Genomic DNA, 20,617 nt, shown 5'->3' on the forward strand with positions numbered 1-20,617 from the left:
TGACCTCTGAGTGTCCCAGTGTTAATGTAAAACCTCTCCCAATCATCTTGTTTTCTTTTCATTTGATGATTTCACTAGAAATTAGCTAAAGAGGCACATTTAAACTGTACGTCCACCATTTGGTAACATTCCAAATGATCTCATTTTTAAAAAATTAACCTATTTTTCATCTAATGTCCAGAATACACTTCACTTGTCTCACATTAAAAAAAAAAAAAGAAAGAAAGAAAAAGGGTCAATTAAAGCATCTGATCTAACCTTAAATCTATTTAACATTATTATCCTTTGCCATTTAATAAATCTAAGCCCTGTCCACCTCATCTGCTGTGATTAATAGGCCTTTACATATCCTTCTCTGAACCTGAATGCTGGTTGGGGGTGTAGGTTTTAAACAGAATCCTTGCAAGATTCAGTAAAATTCCTGCTGACATGAAAATAACCAAAAAGCAAGGTCCATCTCTGTCAAGTGATCAGTTGGTCACTGCTTTATGCCCAAAGAGGAGGGAGAAGGACAGAGAGAGTCCCTAATACCCAAAGACAGGAAGGAGCAAGTGAAGAGTTTTCTCTCAATAGCTGAGAGTTTTCTAAACTTTTAAGTATTTTCCACTAAAAGATGGTACCAGGGTATAAGTATATACAGACAAGTTTAACATGTTTTCCTTGGGTGGTACTAAATATTACTGAATCATGCCCCCAGGCTATCTCTGTTGAGAAGCCTTGACTATTTCTCTTCCATTGGTTGATGTTTCCAGCAGGCAGGGAAGGGCTGGTAAGCATGGTGCAGAGAGCAGAACATCCCATAACAACAGATATTAACCCAGGGACTAACTAACTAGAGTGAGGGAGGGAGGTATGGGTAGCAACAGATGGGGTGGGAAGAGAATGCAGGACCTGTGCAGGAGAGGGCACTGTTTTATTCCCCTAGGTTTCCTTTAGGACCTAAAGCAGGGCTTAGAAAATAGTAGGAGCTCAATAAATACTTGTTGAAAAAATGAATAAGTGAAAGAAAAAACAAACAAAAATAAGAAGAAAGAAGGAAGACCATAAAGAAGAAGTAGAAAGATAAGAGAGAACTAAAGTACAGAGTTCATTTAAACCCAAGAAATCTTTACATACTTGTGCCAGAAATCAAATTCCTTAGAGCCAGTGATAAATGACCGTTTGCTTTTGCTAGGGCACCGTCCCTAGCACCATGCTTGCGGGAATCCTTAGACCGGGGGTGAGACCATCTGATGGTGGAAAATGGTCCCTCTGGGCTCTTAATTCCCCTTAGTTCTTGGAGACATGAGAGCATGGGTATCCTCATGATGTATTCTGGCTGTGTTTCAACCTTCTCTTCCAAATGTTTTTGAAATCAAAGCTACTTACAAGTAGCAATAAATGACTCATTTGAATTTCCCTTCCTCTCTCTGTTTCTGTGTCCTCTCCTGTGCAGGTGCTGAAGAGCAATGAAACAGCCAACCAGGGAGAAGGGGGAGGTAACCCCAAATCGGACAATGAGGCCTAACGCTTGAACACTCACTGTTACCACAGGATGAACACTTTAGCTCTGGATGTCTCCCGGAAAGCCGAGAAAGAGTCATATAGGAAGAGCTTTCTAACATAAACAATGTGTTAGGAGAATATATTTTAAACAGCATTAAAATGGGATAAACAGGGCGCAAAGGCTTTCGCACAAGTAACTGAGAAGAGACCACCATCTGTCCTGGTTAAACTATCCTCCTCCTCCTACTCCCCAGTTTTCTTTTTTCTTTTCCACAGCTCTTTAAAACAAAGTGGAGGCAAAAAGGTATTATCTACATATTATCCAATCTGTGAGCTAAATAAGCATTGATGAATTCCAACTGAAGACGAGTACCAATATTCAAATGTATAGAGTGAGGCAGGATGATTCCACTCTCAAAGTCAGTCCCGCAAATCACTGCACTCTCACCTTTCGTTCTCATTAATCTTTTGGCTCTGCTGAGAGCCTCTTTCCCTCTCGACCAGAGGGGCTATGAAACGTACCTTTGGCTACATATATGGGGACCACAGAAAGCCTCTAATAAGGCTATCTCCATGAATGCCCCTACCCTAGAACACTAGGAAGAATTTCTGGTAGCAACGGTAGGGAACTGTGTGTCTATCTTTAAGTAAGGTTATGGGGATAAGGATGGTAGTAGCAGGAAGTAAGGAAGGAGTTCATAATTCATTCTTTAGACAACGACCCTTACCACCTGATTTTGGCCCTAAGATGAAATGTGGTGGGTCACAACTATATTCTATCACTTCCCCCCATTTCTCCAGCTGGGGAGATAAGTGATCCAAGCACATGGCAAGTCACGGGAAACCAGGAAATGTGCTGGAATCCAGCTGCTGTCCCCAATTTAGAAAATAGGAAGTAAATCACCTCACAGCACAAACTCAGGATGGTTCAGATTTGGGAAAAATAGATACATGGGTGGCGTAAATAGAACTATGAGGAGGGAAGACCAAGATCCCTTCAGAAAGAATGGCATTGGTCCTCGCATTTGGATAAAGCAAAAATGCCCCTCTCAATCCTTCGTCTTCATGTAAGAATAATAGAAGCCATAAGGGAGAAATAGAAACAAAGCCTAAAGTGAGTAGGAGGAAGGAAATAATAAAGATTAGAGCAGAAATAAATGAAATAGAGACTAAAAAAAAAAAAACAACAGAACAGATCAATGAAACCAGGAGCTGGTTCTTTGAAAAGATAAACAAAATTGATAAACTTTTAGCCAGACTCACCAAGAAAGAAAGGGGACTCAAATGAAATCAGAAATGAAGGAGAGGGGCGCCTGGGTGGCTCAGTCAGTTAAGCGGCTGCCTTCGGCTCAGGTCATGATCCTGGGGTCCTGGGATCGAGCCCCACGTCTGACTCCCTGCTCAGAGGGGAGCCTGCTTCTCCCTCTCCCTCTGCCTGCCACTCTGCTTACTTGTGCTCTCTCTCTATCTCTCTGTCAAATAAATAAATAAAATCTTTAAAAAAAAAAAAAGAAATGAAGGAGAAATAGTAACTGACACCACAGAAATACAAAGGATTATAAGAGATTATGAAAAATTGTACACCAACAAATTGATAACCTAGAAGAAATGGATAAATTCCTAGAAACATACAACCTTCTAAAACTGGATCAGGACCAAATAGAAAATTTGAACAGACTGATTACTAGTAATGAAACTAAATCAGTAATCAAAAAACTTCCAACAGGGGCGCCTGGGTGGCTCAGTCAGTTAAGCGGCTGCCTTCGGCTCAGGTCATGATCCCAGGGTCCTGGGATCGAGCCCCGCATCGGGCTCCCTGCTCGGCGGGAAGCCTGGTTCTCCCTCTCCCACTCCCCCTGCTTGTGTTCCCTCTCTCGCTGTCTCTCTCTGTCAAATAAATAAATAAATAAATAAATCTAAAAAAAAAAACAAACAAACTTCCAACAAACAAAAGTCCAGGACAAGATGGCTTCACAGGTGAATTCTACCAAACATTTAAAGAAGAGTTAATACCTATTGTTCTCAAAACTATTCCAAAATATAGAAGAGGAAGGAAAGCTTCCAAATTCATTCCACAGGGCCAGCATTACCATGATACCAGAACCAGATAAAGACATTACAAAAATAAAACTATAGGCCAATATCTTTGATGAACATAGATGCAAAAATCTTCAAAAAAATATTAGCAAACCGATTCAACAATGCATTAAAAAAACCATTCGCCACGATCAAGTGGGATTTATTTCAAGGATGCAAGGGTTGTTCAATATTTGCAAATTAATCAACATGATACATCACATTAATAGGAGAAAAGATTAAAACCATATGATCATCTCAGTAGATACAGCAAAAGCAGAGTACAACATCTATTCATGATCAAAGCTCTCAACAAAGCAGGCTTAGAGGGAGCATACCTCAACATAATAAAGGCCATTCATAAAAACCCCACAGCTAACACCATACTCAATGGTGAAAAACTGACAGCTTTTCCTTTAAGATCAAGAACAAGACAGAGATGTCCACTCTCACCACATTTATTCAACACAGTACTAGAAGTCCTAGCCACAGCAATCAGACAACAAAAAGGAATAAAAGGCATTCACATTGGTGAGGAAGAAGTAATACTTTCACTATCTGCAGATGACATGATACTATATAAAGAAAACTCTAAAGACTCTACCAAAAAACTACTAGAACTGAAATATGAATTCAGTAAAGTCACAGGATACACAATTAATATACAGAAACCCACTGCATTTCTATACACTAATAATGAAGTAACAGAAAGAGAAATTAAGAAAACAATCCTATTTATAATTGTACAAAAATAATAAAATACCTAGGAATAAACCTAACCAAGGAGGTAAAAGGCCTGTACTCTAAAAACTATAAAACACTGATGAAAGAAATTGAAGATGACAGAAACAAATGGAAAGATATTCCATGCTCATGGATTAGAAGAAGCAGTATCGTTAAAACACCCATACTACCTAAAGCAATCTACAGATTTAAGGCAATTCCTATTAAAATACCAACAATACTCTTCACATCACTAGAACAAATAATACTAAGATTTGTAAGAACCATAGAAGACCCTGAATAGCCAAAACAGTACTGAGAAAGAAGAACAAAGCTGGAGGCATCACAGTCCCAGATTTCAAGATAGACTACAAAGCTGTAGTAATCAAACAGTATGGTACTGGCACAAAAACAGACACATAGATCAACAGAACAGGATAGAGAGCCCCAAAATAAACCCATGCTTATATCGTCAATTAATCTACAACAAAGGAGGCAAGAATACACAATGGGAAATGGTGTTGGGAAATAAATGGTGTTGGGAAAACTGGACAGCTACATGCAAAAGAATGAAACTGAATCATTTTTTTACACCATACACAAAAATAAACTCAAAATGGATTAAAGACCTAAATATGAGATCTGAAACCAAAAAACTCCTAGAAGAAAACATAGACAGTAATTTCTTTAACATTGGCCATAGAAACATTTTTCTAGATATGTCTGCTGAAGCAAGGGAAACAAAAGCAGAAGTAAACTACTGGAACTACACCAAAATAAAAAACTTTTGTGCAGGGAAGGAAACATCAACAAAACAAAAAGGCAACCTACTGAATGGGAGAAAATATTTGCAAATAATATATTCAATGAGGGATTACTATCCAAAATATATAAAGAACTTAAAAAACAAAACAAAACAAAACAAAACAAAAAAAAAACAAAATATATAAAGAACTTATACAACTCAACACCATAAAATTAATAATCCAAGTAAAAATGGGCCGAAGACATGAATATTTTTCCAAAGAAGACATACAGATGGCCAACGGACACATGAAAAGATGCTCAACATCACAACTTATCAGGGAGATGCAAATCAAAACCACAATGAGATAATACCTTCTGTCAAAATGGCTAAAATCAACAACACAAGAAACAACAGATGTTGGTGACGATTTGGAGAAAAAGGAACCCTCTTGCACTGTTGGTGGGAATGCAAACTGGTGCAGCCATTGTAGAAAACAGTACGGAGGGGATGCCTGGGTGGCTCAGTTGGTTAAGCGACTGCCTTCGGCTCAGGTCATGATCCTGGAGTCCCGGGATCGAGTCCCACATCAGGCTCCCTGCTCGGCGGGGAGTCTGCTTCTCCCTCTGACCCTCCCCCCCTCATGCTCTCTCTTTCATTCTCTCTCTCTCTCTCAAATAAATAAATAAAAAAAATCTTAAAAAAAAAAAAAAAAAAAAAAAAAAAAAGAAAACAGTACGGAGGTTCCTCAAAAGACTAAAAATAGAATTACCACTACTACTGGGTATTTACCCAAAGGAAATGAAATCACTAATTCAAAAATACATATGCACCCCTATGTTATTTACAATAGCTCAGATATGGAAGCAACCCAAGTGTCCATCCATAGATGAATGGATAAATGTGATGTGATGTGTGTATATACACACACAGACACACACGCGCATACACACAATAGAATATGACTCAGCCATAAAAAAGAATGAGATCTTGCCATTTGTAACAACATGGATGGACCTAGAGGGTATAATGCTAAGTGAAATAAGTCAGAGAAAGACAAATACCATATGGTTTTACTCATGTGTGGAATGTAAGAAACAAATGAATAAACAAAGAAAGAAAGAGACAAAGAAAAAAATCAGACTCTTAAATACAGAGAACAAACTGGTGCTTGCCAGAGGGAAGGTGAGTGGGGGTATGGGTGAAACAGATAAAGATTAAGAGTACACTTATCTCGATGAGCACTGAGTAATATACAAAATTGCTGAATCATTAAATTGTATACCTAAAACTAATATAACACTAAATTTTTTTTAATTTAGGAAAAAAAATTTTTAAAAAGAAGAACAGAAGCCATAAAGGAGAAATCGTTCGTTTCACAGAAGTTTCCCATTCTTGGGCCATTCTGGACACTCCCCTACCCAAGGGAAACAGAGCCTGTCGCTCTCAGATTGTGGGTATCTTCCGGTGCTCAGTGCAGTGAGTGGCCCAGGCACTACCACTCGAGCCCCTGTTCAGTGGGCGATGTGGCCACTCAGCAGTGGACAGGCTTCCTGGCAGTGGAGAAAGGGTTCTCTTCTCCAGAGCTATATCTGTGATACCAGTTTGTACCCAGATGAGCACAGAATCCATGGGGTTTATCCATACATGTGAATGTCCCCCTTCCTTGACACAGATAAGTGAAAGGTGAAAGGTTAATATGGCAATGAAGAGAAAAGCTACTGTGGAATGAGAATGTTTTAGAGCTCTTGTTGAGGGAAATAATGGTCGTGCTCTTCCTGACAAGACTCTAACTGTGGTAACATATAGCAAAAAGGCCGGGTAAGAACTATAAAAAACTAGAGCAGTAGAGGAGATCCGAATGCAGTGATAGGGCACACGGCTTTTACCTGGTAGGGACCTTTGTCCTCTGTGTGAAAAATGGAATAGAATGTGTTTGGTTGCTCAACTATTTGCATCCACACTGCAACTGGATCCCTCAGACAATAAAGCTTCTTCGTGGAGTTGTCACCATTGAATAGTATTTGTTAGTGGTCTCGCAGTGCCACAGTTTGTGTTGTGGATAACATCTGTAGTCATTTATACCAGGAAACCAAAACCAACACAGGAATCAAGAGGGCACACTATCCCAACTGCAAGCACATTTTCTAGGTGTCATTCTTCATTTTCTCCCCTCAGTATTATCAAGGAAGATCTGGAACACCTCCACATCATCTACCCTCAACCCTTCCAGCTGTGGTCAAACCCCTCCCTCCCCCAGTTCAGCCAAACAGAAAGGAATCTATAACGAAGGTGGAGCCAGTGAAATTCCTTTCAGAGTTCTTGCCTGGTTTGTGGAAACACAGGCCAGTACAAATTTTCGTGACTATATTAACATATGCAGCTATAAGCAAAAGGATGACCAGAGGGGTGAGGGCTCTACAGGGAAAAGCAGGTGCAGAGGCACTGACCCTTGGGGGTGTGAGCCGGAAGAGCTCCCACATGAGGTAGGGGGGCACCAACAGCCATTCAGGCGTGTGTCTCCAAGATCTGTAAGCTGTGTGTGAAATTATGAAATGAGTAGAAGGGTGCTTACTAGTCAAAGAGTGAGGGTAACACCAGTTATGGTGGGAGAATCTGCTCAAAGCAAGTTCCCTCTTCTTGCTGGGAAAAGAATGGTCCTTCCAGACTCTACATGGCTAGGTGCTACTCTGTCCTGTCTGAAGAGTCAGGTAAATAACACCGCTGTATCTCCGTTGAGTTTAACAAGATCTAGTCCTTCAAGAAAAGGATTCTTTTTAGTATATAAACATGTCATATTTTTATCTTATTAAAGTGATTTAGTCCCTGTTTGTATAAGACATGGTTTTCACACTCCATATACCTTCAATTCTCACTGAGTTTTCAAGTACTAAAAGAAGAGTCTAATTCCTTATTTAAGATTTAACTCCCCCAGTTATGGGTTTTCTTTGTATGTGTGTGTACATACACATACATGTACGCATACATATTCATATACACATAGATATTCATATACACATACATACACATGCATATCCCGAGAGTTGCTTAGGATATATATGGCATGAGGAAAGTGATCTGGCCATTAGTTGGAAGCCCATTACTAGTCACATTCATTATAAGTCATTTAAAAAGCTGACATACAGGGGTGCCTGGGTGGCTCAGTCAGTTAAGCATCCGATTCTTGATTTTGGCTCAGGTCATGATCACAGGGTCATGACATCGAGCTCCACAGTGGGCTCCGTGCTCAGCGGGGAGTCTGCTTGAGATTCTCTCTCTCCCTCTCTCTCTGCCCCTCCCCCTGCTCTCTCTCTGTCTCTAAAATAAATAAGTAAATCTTTAGAAAAAAAAGTTGACATACAAATATTCTTTGCCATCAGCTGAACTAGAGAATGCTATTGCAAATACAGAAATCAGACGGCTTAATTCCACTAGGAGGCCTGTAGTCAATAAATTAGTTTTCATAGGCTTTATATCTGCAAATTAAATGCTGCCTTCATATAAGTAAAGACAGGCTTTCATTTTAATATTAAACAAGTCTGCATTTTTACTTAATTTCTGGAATTATGGAAAATGTGATGGTGCTCACAAGCAACAAAAGAAAAGAGAGATAAACTGGACTATATCAAAATTAAAACCCTTTGTGCTACAAAAAAAAAGAGTCGGACGCTTAACTGACTGAGCCACCCAAAACCCTTTGTGCTACAAATAATACCATTAAGAAAATGAAAAGACAATCAGCAGAATAGGAGAAAATATTTGCAAATCATACATCTGCTAAGGGGCATATATTCAGAATACCTAAGGAATTTTTACAACTCAAGAATAAAAGGACAAATAACTCAAAAAGCAGGAAAAGGACTTGAATAGACATTTCTCCAAAGAAGATACACAAATGGCCAATAAGCACATGAAAAAATGCTTAGCATCTTAAGTCATCCGGGAAATGCAAATCAAAACCACAGTGAGATACTAGTTCATACCCGGTATGATGGCTGTAATAAAAAAGACAGACAAAAAGTTTTGGCAAGGATGTGGAAAAATTAGAACTCTCATATATTGCTGGTGGGGATGTAAAATGGTGCAGCTGCTTTGGCAAACAGCTTGGCAGTTCCTCAAAATGTTAAACACAGAGTTACCATTTGATTCAGCAGTTCCACTCCTAGGTATATACCCAAGAGAAACTAAACATATGTCCACAAAAAAACTTGTACATGAACGTTCACAGCAGCCATAAGTTGGGCAACAACCAAATGTTCCTCAGCAGATGACTTGATAAACAAAATGTGGTATATATCCATTTTATACCACGTATAAAATTAACATTACTTTATTGGTGTACTTATTCCAATAATATCCAATGGAATATTATTCAGCCACAAAAAGGAATAAAGTACTGATACATAGAGGAACAACACAGATGAACTTTATTTTTTTATTTTTTTTAAGATTTTATTTATTTATTTGACAGAGAGAGAGAGGGAGGGAGAGCACAAGTGGGGAGAGGGGCAGAAGCAGGCTCCCCGCTGAGCAGGGAGCCCAATGTAGGACTCGATCCCAGGGTCCTGGGATCATGAGCTGAGCTGAAGGCAGACGCTTAACTGACTGAGCCACCCAGGTGCCCCCAGAGATGAACTTTAAAAACATTATGCTAAGTGAAAGAGCCAGTTACAAAAGAACATATGTTGTATGTTTTCATTCAAATGAAATGTAGAGAACAGGCAAATCTACAGAGAGACATAGCAGATTAGTGGTTGCCTAGGGTGGGGGTGACATGGGGATGGGTAAGGAGTGACTGCTAATGGGTACGGAGTTCTTTTCAGGGTGATGAAAATGTTTCATAACTAGATGTGATGATGGTTGCACAACTCTGTGAATATACTGAAAACCACTGAACTGTACACTTTAAATTGGTAAATTTTATGGTATGTGAATTATCTCTCAATAAAGATGTTTTTAAAAATGAAATGGTGCTTAAAAATCAGTCTAGAAGCCCCTCGAAAACATAACAATGTGAAATATATAAATTCTTAGAAAAGTAGTAGACCACTGGATTCAACCAATTTCTCCAGGTGCTCAAAAAAGTTGAAGTGAAAAAAAGAACTTCTCATTTCAGGCTGAGTAGACTATGCCACTTGACATTTTTATGCTCTCAGATTCTTCGGTGCCATGCATTTGACAATGTGATAAATAGACAATATTAATAAAATAAATAAACAAAATGCTTTTCAACCAATACTTCGCAATTATTCATTACATCTTTTCCATAACTTTGCTACCATGTCCACCTGTTTGCTTTAGGACTGAGTGAGGAGGTAGAACCACCAGGTGATACGTGCGATGGGGCCTCCCATGTTCTTTCCACCACTTAATTAGATAACTTGTAGGTTTGAAGGAGGCCAGTGTGAGCTGACATTAATAGAAAACTAAAACACCTACTTTCCATCCTTGTAGGTTATTACTGAAGCCATCCTGCTTATCAAGTTTGATAGACTACAATTTTCCAAAGGAGAAATCCTAAATAGAACAGTGAATAGTTATTGCCCTAAGAAATGGTTTAGCTAAAATCTCTTATTTATCTCCAGGAATTCTTTAGAATAGGACAGTCTCTGACATGGTCTTTGATTTGCTGGGGAGGGGGAGAGGAGGAGCTCTTTCCTCTCAAAAACAAAACAAAACAAAACAAAAGCCAATATCGCCCAGCAATAATCATGAAATTTAACACTGAAAAAAGCAGTATTAATCTGAGGCTCACAAGCAACACTATCTTGACTTATTAGGTACATGTGCCCTTCCAAAAAAAGGTTCCCAGATACCATATTTCATAATAAGTTAGAAAGAATCTCTACCGAAGAAATGCTCTTTTTAAAAAGTAAAATGCACATTTGATAGAGCATTGTCCTCTGTCAGCTTTAACCTAAGGTATTCTTCTCAGACGGACAAAACTTATTTCTTTAATTAACCATTTCCTCAGCACGGTGCTTTTCAAAACTTAGCTGTCAGGATCACATGAAGGGCTTGCAAAAACACAGACAGCTGGGCCTCCAACCTCAGAGTGTCAATGAGGTCCAGAGTAGAGCTCAAGAATTTGCATTTTGAACATTTCCCTATCCTCCCCCACCCATGCTGATTCTGCCAATCTGACGACCACACTTTGAGAAACCTTGCTTCAGCACCTACAGAGTTGAGAGGCTGGCTAGGCAAAGTCCTGGCTGGGCAGGTCTCCCCCAAGACTCTACCGGAAAAGAAAGGTAAAAGTCATCCAAAGGCCAAAACACATTTACATTCAATACTTAAATAACAGCAATTACCATAATCTGCTCCTCAAACTTTTGTGGTTCATACATATTGTTTATCTTCCTGGTTTCATGCCACCCCCATTCTTGCCCACCCAAGACGCGTTTCTGGTGGTTCTTCTCCCTCCCAGCCATCCTATATGACCGCAGCCATGTCTGCCCCAGATGCCCTTATCCCTAGTGACAGTACAGGTTTCCACTGGTGGATCCCAACTGCAGCTGAGGCAATCAACTGGAATTTGGAATTCCTCTTTTGAACAAGAGGCAAACTCAGAAGCTGCAAGAAATTGCCACTTTCCACCATGTGAGCTATGTAACAGAAAAGGTCCATCTGTACGTGCAGAAAAGCAGGGATGAGGTAGGGAGTGAGAGCTTCCTGGTTTCCACGTGGTCCTCCAGACCCTGGCTTCAGTGAAGTACTCACACTCTTCTACATCCCTGCCCTGGGGTTCCATAAGTTAGCCCCAAACCTGTACCTTCTATTAAATTCCCCTCGCTTGCCTAAACTGGCTGAAGAGGATTTATTGTGTACAACCCAAAGGGCCCTAATTAAAACTGTTAATAAAGTCAATTTTGGGGTCTCTTTCCTCTCTGTTTCAGTTCACTGCAGAGAATAACCTCACCTTAAACTTCATCCTACCCAAGTTTACCTGCTTCTAAATATTTCATAGCCATGGGGCGCCTGGCTGGCTCAGTTGGTGGAGCATGTGACTCTTGATTTCGGGATCGTGAGTTCGAGCCCCACATTGGGGATAGACATTACTTTAAAAGAAAAAATATTATATATATAATATTTATTATGTAATTATTATATATATATATTTCACAGCTGAAGCCCTATCTTACTCAGGAGATTCCCTGAACCCTAAACATCTCTATGTATTTCAAATCCATGCCTGCTTGGATTTTTCTACATGAGGCAATTATAACTTATATTTCTTTCCAAGACTAGACTGGGATAAATGAATATAAATCAGAAATGAACAGAAATCCACTTGGTTTTGTTCCTTGTGCACAGAAATAAGAAAACCTATAGAGGTGTCTCAAATTGAGATCTAATATGAAGTTTTATTTACCATGTTAGATATACTTAAGTGCTTAATTTTTCATTAATGTTTCTGAAATAACTTCAGCTTTTATTTTTGTGGAATTCACATGTTTAAAATGGTATTCTTAACCCGCTACTTCTAGGTTCAACCACCTACATGGTACATTTTATGTATTCATTCCCATGCAAACATGTGGCTTCCCAAAAGGAGAAGGGGCATTTCTTTATCTGTGTGTCTACCTACTCCTCTTACAGTACAACAGAGACAAAACAGATCAAGTTTTGTGTCACCTTCAGCATTGCATCACGTCTGTGATAACACATCTGTTCCAGAAGTTGGTGAGGTCACTCGACGTTGCAAAACCAGGGTTTCACAGTGACAGGATTCTCTTCGTCTGTCTAATGTTACAGATCCTCTGTACTGAACTTCAGGATTTTGGCCTCCTTGAATCAAGGCTTCTGGGAATTATCTTTGGCAACTCTGCGCTTCAGCAAAAAAGTCTGATTGTTTTGGCTGCCTTGTGTCACATAACAACAGGTAGTCACAGACATCCAGCAGTTTCCTCAGAGTGGGTTGCTTTCTTTATGGTAATCAATTTACTTGGCCCAGCTGTCAGGCACTTGACTTCCCAATTAACAACTGGAAGTAGAATTTGAGCCACAGGAAGGAAGAAAACTCAGATTTTCCCAAACACACAGTTAATGAAAAACTTAGCCTAGCCTCTACCTCATCTGTGTTTTTCCCATAAAATGTAAATGTCAATTTGGAAAACAATATACCTACAGATGTTTCTCCACCCGGGAAGGTTTCACATGATGTTTGACTGGGCCCTGTGCCCAACACCCATCATTAAGGAGTTACCATAAATTAATTTAAAACTGGAAACGAAGCAGCCAAAATTGTTGACCAGTTTCCTCTTATTAATTCAGTGAAAAGACTAAGAGGGTAGCCTACACTACAGATCAAAGCTTCTAATCTCAAGGAAAGAAACAACAAAGAAGAAAAATCCTTTTATTCCACATCTTAGCTGATTCCTTTGGTCAAAACTGGAAGAAGAAACAAAATGTGTGATAATGCATGGGGCATACTTTTCTCACTCACCCAACTCTTCCTGGCCAAAAGGATTTTCCTCAATGTGGCAGAAGACTATACATGGAAATTAGCAAGGCAGGAAGCAATAGGGACTCGTGTTCATGAGAACGCCCACAGCCAGGCTTTGGGGTATCAGCTCAGGTGAACCTAAGGCATCCCTGACTAACCTGCATGGCTGCTTTGGGAGATGAATTACCCCTCTTGTCTATAGAGGGACAGGAACTATCATGGAAAGGGGGACTTGAAGACACCGATAAGTTCTTTACGTGGATGTCTTTCAGGACATTAATATTGAAATTGCTAAATTGCAGCTTGAGGAAAGAGAGCATAGAAAGTTTTTCCCTCACATCCTTCTTCCAAGAGCACTGATCCATCCATGATTAGAAACTCTAATATCTACTGTAAACCCAATAAAGGGTGAGTCCCCTTTACCTTGGGGCTTAGGAATGAGAAGACACTTTTTTTTTAAGTCATATGTTTATTTCTAGGACTAACTTGGAAACTTCTTCACAGTTTACCTGACCATAGTCTGCTAGAATGTAGACGTATGGAGTTCGAAGTGCAAAACGTTTACTGAATGGATTCCATTGCCCTGGACTACTTCTGACTAGACCATGCGAATCTAGAGGAGAGGGGCTGGGATGCTATTTCTTCGACCAAAGTCTCTCACACAAAGAATGTTGGGGGATTTTTTTCAAGGCAAAAAAAATTAGTTATCTTAGTCTTTCAAACAAGTGTTCATTCCATACTAGGAAGCAGGGTAGATGCCCTTTGGAAATATGACTATGTCATCCAATCAACTGTCTTTGACCCCCACAGCACATAAACTCAACAAAAGTCAACATAAACATTTAGAAGGACCATTGCTGTCCACAAGTATCATTAAATGTGCATGGCTGTATGGCCATATTCTATTTGAGGGATCTCATTATTATCTAGGAAATGCTTTCATATTTCAGTGTCCAAAATCATATCACCTAGAAGGATCAGGAGAAAATGTTTTCCTTAAAGAAAATCTTCCCTGAAATCTCATTTTTGCATATTATCTTCTGGTGCCACCCCATCTCTCTCTGCTCACAATACTGGTTGCCCAGCAAACTCTGAAACAGAAATAGCATACACTGGGATCCTACCGACCAGAGTCACTGTTGGAAGAGGGTCATTGCAATGTGAAAGCCTGTGCTATGGAAGAAGAACCAGAGAGCTGTGTGACCCCTTTGAATTGACTGGAAAAACAAGAGACATATTACTCTACGTCACTGAGACCTTTTGACACAGGAAGGAGGGCTTAAATATAAGAAAATATGTTGGACTGAACATCATATTTTTAAACTTTCAGCTTTCAGCAATCAGCACAGTCCTGCTAGGCCTCCCATCTGCTAAAGAGAAGCTGTTCTAATACTGCAAAGTTTAGAAAAATGGGGCTATAATAAGGATGTCATAACTGTACTCTGCTTTATCTATCACAAATCATGTTCCTCTGAAGTTCCAGTGTGTTCTAAATTAACATCAAAGGAAAGAATTCTTAACCCCACCAACTGGCAAATACAGGAATTTCAACTGTTCTGATATAATGGCTCTAAGTAAATCGCTATTAATTTCTTACTTTCCAACTTACTGGTCAACCAGAAGCACAGTCAGAATTGCTGAGGAAATTATAGGGAAGGAGCATCCCTAATGCATCTCTTGCTTTCATCTTCCAAGCACAGGGAGTTACAAACTGAAAACAGCTTTTGATTCATATTAGCATTTTGAATATAGTTTCTAAAAAATTACCTTTTAACTGAGGCTGGGATATGACTTGGTAAGTATATTATTATTGATACGACTTTTCTTCCCATGCTCTAAAAGTCATACTCTTGAATTTAAAAGACACTAAATTTTTACCTGTTCTGAAGGGGCAGATGGGAGACTGGAAAAGAACCCAAAATATATGAATTTTAAATTAAAATCAATTTTCCTATCTCTGACAGGCAGATTACATTTAAATACTACTAAAAAATTATTCATTCATCTTAAGAACTTAGATTAATTATTGTAATTGTCCACTATGAAATTTTCTCTTTGTAGAATCTCTTATTGCTACTCTATTGCTAATTACTACAAGCGCCATCTCAACTGTTTATTAAGTTAAGAAAAATATTTTTAATGGTTCTTAAAGAATACAGCATAAATACACACAAAAAGAAAGGTCCTCTATTAAGAAAGAATAGATATTTTGATCAATTAGCAGAAGTGCTTTGAATGTCGTTAGAATGCACTTAAGATTATGACCTGCATCATCTTAGAAAGCAGCAGTGTTTTCCAACAATTCCCAGGAAAAGAAGGCTGCATTTAACAAGACAGGTACACAGACAACATCTGCAAACAAACTCGTACACACAACGCAGGAATGCAAGCCAAGCCATCCAATCATTCCTGAATTTGCCTCAATAATGTGATATTGCTACCATGAGCCTAATTATAACCCATGCAGGAAGCAGCCCAGTTGGCTGCAAATGAAATGATCAGAACGTGAATATTTTAGAATAAATCAAGTACCTGATAGTTTCATGAGAAGTTCAGACGCTGCTTTGACAGACATATCCCGCCTTAGCACATTCCCCTTCCCTTCCTGGGGCTTAAGGGTGTCCTCAGAGATGCTCGGGGCTGGCACTTCCGATTCCGGGCTGAACACATAGCTGGACCGAGGCAAAGTGGCACTTAAGGCCTCCTCTTCCTTGGGCTCCTCTTTCACTTTAAAATTAAGATTCATGGGCTCCTTCTGATTTGCAGCTGTCAAAAGAAGAAAGGCATTATATATATATATATATACACATACAAAAGGCCACTCCCCCTCTTAGCTGCCCCCGGACTTAATGAAATATGGAATGCACCATCACACTGCGCTGACAGCAGGAGGGACCACAACCCAATCAAAACAGGCTGGAACCTGGGCAGAAAAAAATACAATACACTCCATGAGCATGCGGCTCTGAAGAATGTGGGCTTCTGAATCTTTGGAAGCTCGTATTTTAAGAAGTGCTGCCTCTACAAAGTGGACATTTTTCTCTCTGGTTTCCCTAAGTATCTTCTTTCCTGTATATGCTGCGGCCTCCCTGACCTATGAGGCTTCTCCCCACTTAATCCTATTATAAAATAATGCTTTCTGGCAATTATTCTGCCATAAAATACTCAATATAAACATGAGTCAGAGGCAATACCCAAAGCAAAAACCTGGGGTGGGGTGGTAAGGTGAGGAAGAATTTGCCAGAGAGAAGCTCAGGCTAGAGATATCCCACTTTGACTAGAGATATCCTACTTTGCCTTATTGTGAACTGACATTCCTGACCCACAAACACTGGGGCATGCACTTGGAACTATTTGTCCAGTCATGGTAAATAAACCCATATCTGTAGCTCAAGTCATCTCTGAGACCATGATGGGCATTTTTTTTTTTTTTTTAAGATTTTCTTTTTAAGTCATCTCCACACCCAACGTGGGGCTCGAACTCACAACCTTGAGATCCAGAGTAGCACGCGCCACCGACTGAGCCAGCCAGGCGCCCCTCACGAGGGGGCATTTTTTTTTTTTTTTAAAGAAAATCTTTTATTTTGAAATAATTTTAGATTTACAGAAAAGTTGCAAAGATGGCTCAAGGAGTTCCCATATATTCTTCGCCCAGCGTTCTCGGATGTTCACATCTTACATAAGCATGGTGCGTTTGTCAGAACTAAGAAATTCACATTGCTATGAGCTAAACTCCAGATTTTATTCAGATTTCACCAGTTTTTCCACTAATGTCCTTTTTCCATTTTTAGCATGGTTGGTTGGTGTGGAGTATGTGGTCAGGGCAGAGCTAACTGGCCTATTATGGGATGGCTTCTGTGGCTTGGCTACACCATAGCAGGCCTTCACCCACTGAGCTACACACTCCCTGGGAAAGACCATGAAGGAGGACAAGTATCCTCTGCCACCACTGGCCACTTTCCCAGGCAGCTTGCCCCCCTTTAATGGGCCATGCAGTAAGAACTTTAGGTTGGTTATATTAGATGTCTTTTGAGAAAGAAGATCTCATCCTAATACAGAGTTCTTAGGAACACTCATGAGAGTGAACCCGAAGCCCATTCCTGCTTAACAAATAAGAAGATGAAAATAAATCTCCAAAGTAAGCACTTCTAACTTGCTGCCCACCACCTACCCCAGCCTGTACCGAAGCACAAAGTCCTTTCTCCCTCGGGCCTCTACAGGTGTACCTTCTGGAATCACAAGTTCACACAGACCAGCATATTTAGAAACTGGACTCTGGAGGGCTAAGGTGACATTTGGAAGTTTTACCACCAGAAAGATGCAGAGCGGGGACTAGAGCTAGATCCACGAGCTGCCCGCCCTGTGCCTCCACCTTACCTACCTCCACCACACCATTCCTCCACTTCTGGTCCCTTTGCTATAACAACACTTGAATGTAAACTTGACCTTCAAGTGGCACCTTCTCAATGAAGTCTATCCTGACCAAGTGGCACCTTCTCAATGAAGTCTATCCTGACTGCAATCCCCACCCCATGGTGCTCCCAATCTCTCTTACCTTACTCTTATCTTCCTTTTTTTCCAAAAAACTTACCACCTGGTAACTTCTGGTTAAGGACTGAATTGTGCCCACCCCCACCAATTCTTATGTTGAAACTCTAACCCACAACGCGGCTGTATTTGGAGATAGGGAGGTAATTACAGTTCAATGAGGCCATGAGGGTGGGGCCCTAATCCAGTATGATGGATGTCCTATAAGAGATACCAGGGATGCATGCACACAGAAGAAAGATCGTGGGAGGACCCAGCAAGAAGGTGGCCATCTTTAAACCAAAAAGAGAAGCCTCAGGAGAAACCAATCCTGCCAACACCTTGATCAGACTTCCAGCCTCCAGAACTGTGAAAAGTAAGTTTCTTTCATTCAAGCCACCAAGTCTTTGCTATTTTGCCATGGCAGCCCAAGCAGACTAGTTACATACCATATAATTTTCTTATTTATTATGTTAACCATTATGATCTTTGTTTTAACACTGATGTACCTTGAGTGCCTAGAACAGTGCCTGGCACATTACAGGCGCTCAATATATATCTGTGGAATGAATAAAATATGTTGTCTACAAATTAGTGACATCTGATGGTGCTTTACTATCACCCGTGGGAAACAAAAACTATGAATCCCAAAATATTCCACCAAAGGCAATCAGAAGTGTATTTCCTGGATCTGATCCTTAGACTGGGAATAAGACCTGGAGATAAGAGCTTTGCTATCTACACCACAGCACTTACTGAGATGTCTGTGATAATCATTCACTTGGACTGTGCCATTACTAAAAGAGTAGTAAATTTCAGAAAAGTGCTTAAAATCTGGCCCTTCAGGGTGCCCGGCCAGCTCAGTCGGTACAACATGCGACTATTGATCTCAGGGTCATGAGTTCGAGCCCCACGTTGGGCGCAGAGATTACTTTAAAAAAAATTAAAAATAAATGAAATAAAATAAAATTTGGCCCTTTGGGGACAGTGCCATCAGAATTTGAACCAAAGAGAATAATGATGGTCTCTAGAGCAATCATCGTGTAATTCTGACCTCAGCAAGGAAGGTAGATCCTAAGAGGACTTTGTTTATTTAGCACACTTCTCCCCTTTCAACCATTTCCTGGAGGTGGTGGGGGTGCGGGGGGGTGGGGTGGGGTGTTGCTGGCCACCTCCTAAAGCTTCTCTCGCCCTATGCCTTTCTTCCAGAACCCTTTATAAAACCCTCTTCCAAAAGCATCCTAGTTAGTCACAACAGAATAATTAAGTGGTGTGTTTTCTGTTAAGCCTGAAACTTTGATTCTTTGGGAAGGAATAATAGAAAGTTATGTACTTTTTAAAATGCTTCTGTATCTTTTATTTTAAAACTTTTTAAAATTCTAAGGTGAGGCTAGGAAAGAGATAACCTATTGAAGCCCTAGAAGCAAATCCCAATTTCTAGAGAGAGCAACCTTAAGCCGATGCTCTCTGAAGATATAAGTAGCTTCTAGAAGTATTCGTCACAATAAATGTTACATAAGATTTGAGAAAAAAATTTAGCATTGTTAGTACAACCAGACTTAACAGAACTTCAATAAGACACTTAAAAAAACAAGAGGCAAGCTAGCAAGCTAGCATGTTGCTGGATTATAAATTTGCAGGCATTTCATACCTGGTTTTCATTCTGACAATGTCAAGAATGACATAAAACTACTAATGTGCTGGGGAAATGTAAATATAGCTAATAACAGATCACAAAAAAACCTGTGGGAAACACTCGTTTGCCCAAGTTTTAATTTCCGAAACACTCTGGGTCTAAATACCAGAAATATTTATACTAAAAACAGTGCATAAAGCCTATATTTTAAGATAAATATGACTGAATAATTGTCATAGTTTTTGTTATCTTACGTTTGCCTTTTTATCTTACTTTTAAAAAACCCATTCTCTTTCTACAGAAAAAGGTGGAATTAAAGATGTTTTCTTTTTTCTTTGGGGAAACTGCTAAGAAAAAAGGAACCAATTACAATGCACAGCCTAGTCTTTACTTCATTCTTACTAACACAAAGATCTGTGCACATACGGAGTTCCATTTGTAAGAGACTTTCCCAGCCCTTACCTTGACTTCTGTTTATGTATCTTTCAAGTTTCCAGATACTCCACTTTTAACGCAAGGAGGAAACCCCACTAATCAAGAGGCCCCTTCTCTGTTTGTTTCAAACATTTTAGGACCTGAGCCACTTTGATTATAAATTATGTATATCTGTAAGTTCACACACTCAATGGAGCTGGGCTGCCATTTAAAGGAAACAAATCAGCTTTTTGAGGATTTATACAGGATGCAAGATAAAGGCTTGTATGGGAAACAAATGGGAAAGCCACTGGGATAAAATGATTCCAAGTTTCCAATTCTAAATATGAGGAAGGATTAATTAATTGCTAAAAAAAAAAAAAAAGCCCTCTTTAGAGCAAAGTGTCATCAGTCCATGCTGAGATCCCTTTTAAGTACCCCCTCCCCCCAGGACTATTCTATAAACGTCCTTAAAAATAATGCACACACCTAGCATTTGCATAGTTAACATAGATCCTTCCATAGATCACAGGAGATAGGTATTACTACTATCTTCATTTTATGA

The 20,617-nt window shown here is 39.7% G+C and overlaps 1 protein-coding gene across 6 annotated transcripts in view; it reads right to left on the minus strand.

Moving 5' to 3' along the window:
* Window positions 1-20,617, minus strand: part of ZNF827 (zinc finger protein 827) — a 166,628-nt gene that overhangs the window by 87,881 nt on the left and 58,130 nt on the right. For all 6 annotated transcript variants that reach the window (XM_036077784.2, XM_078069288.1, XM_036077792.2 and 3 more), the window contains exon 5: window positions 16,008-16,241. In XM_036077784.2, coding sequence (XP_035933677.1) covers window positions 16,008-16,241 — 234 coding nt within the window. The remainder of the gene's footprint in view (window positions 1-16,007; window positions 16,242-20,617) is intronic.

This window comes from Halichoerus grypus, chromosome 3 (assembly GCF_964656455.1).
Source record: "Halichoerus grypus chromosome 3, mHalGry1.hap1.1, whole genome shotgun sequence".
Lineage (NCBI taxonomy): Eukaryota > Metazoa > Chordata > Mammalia > Carnivora > Phocidae > Halichoerus > Halichoerus grypus.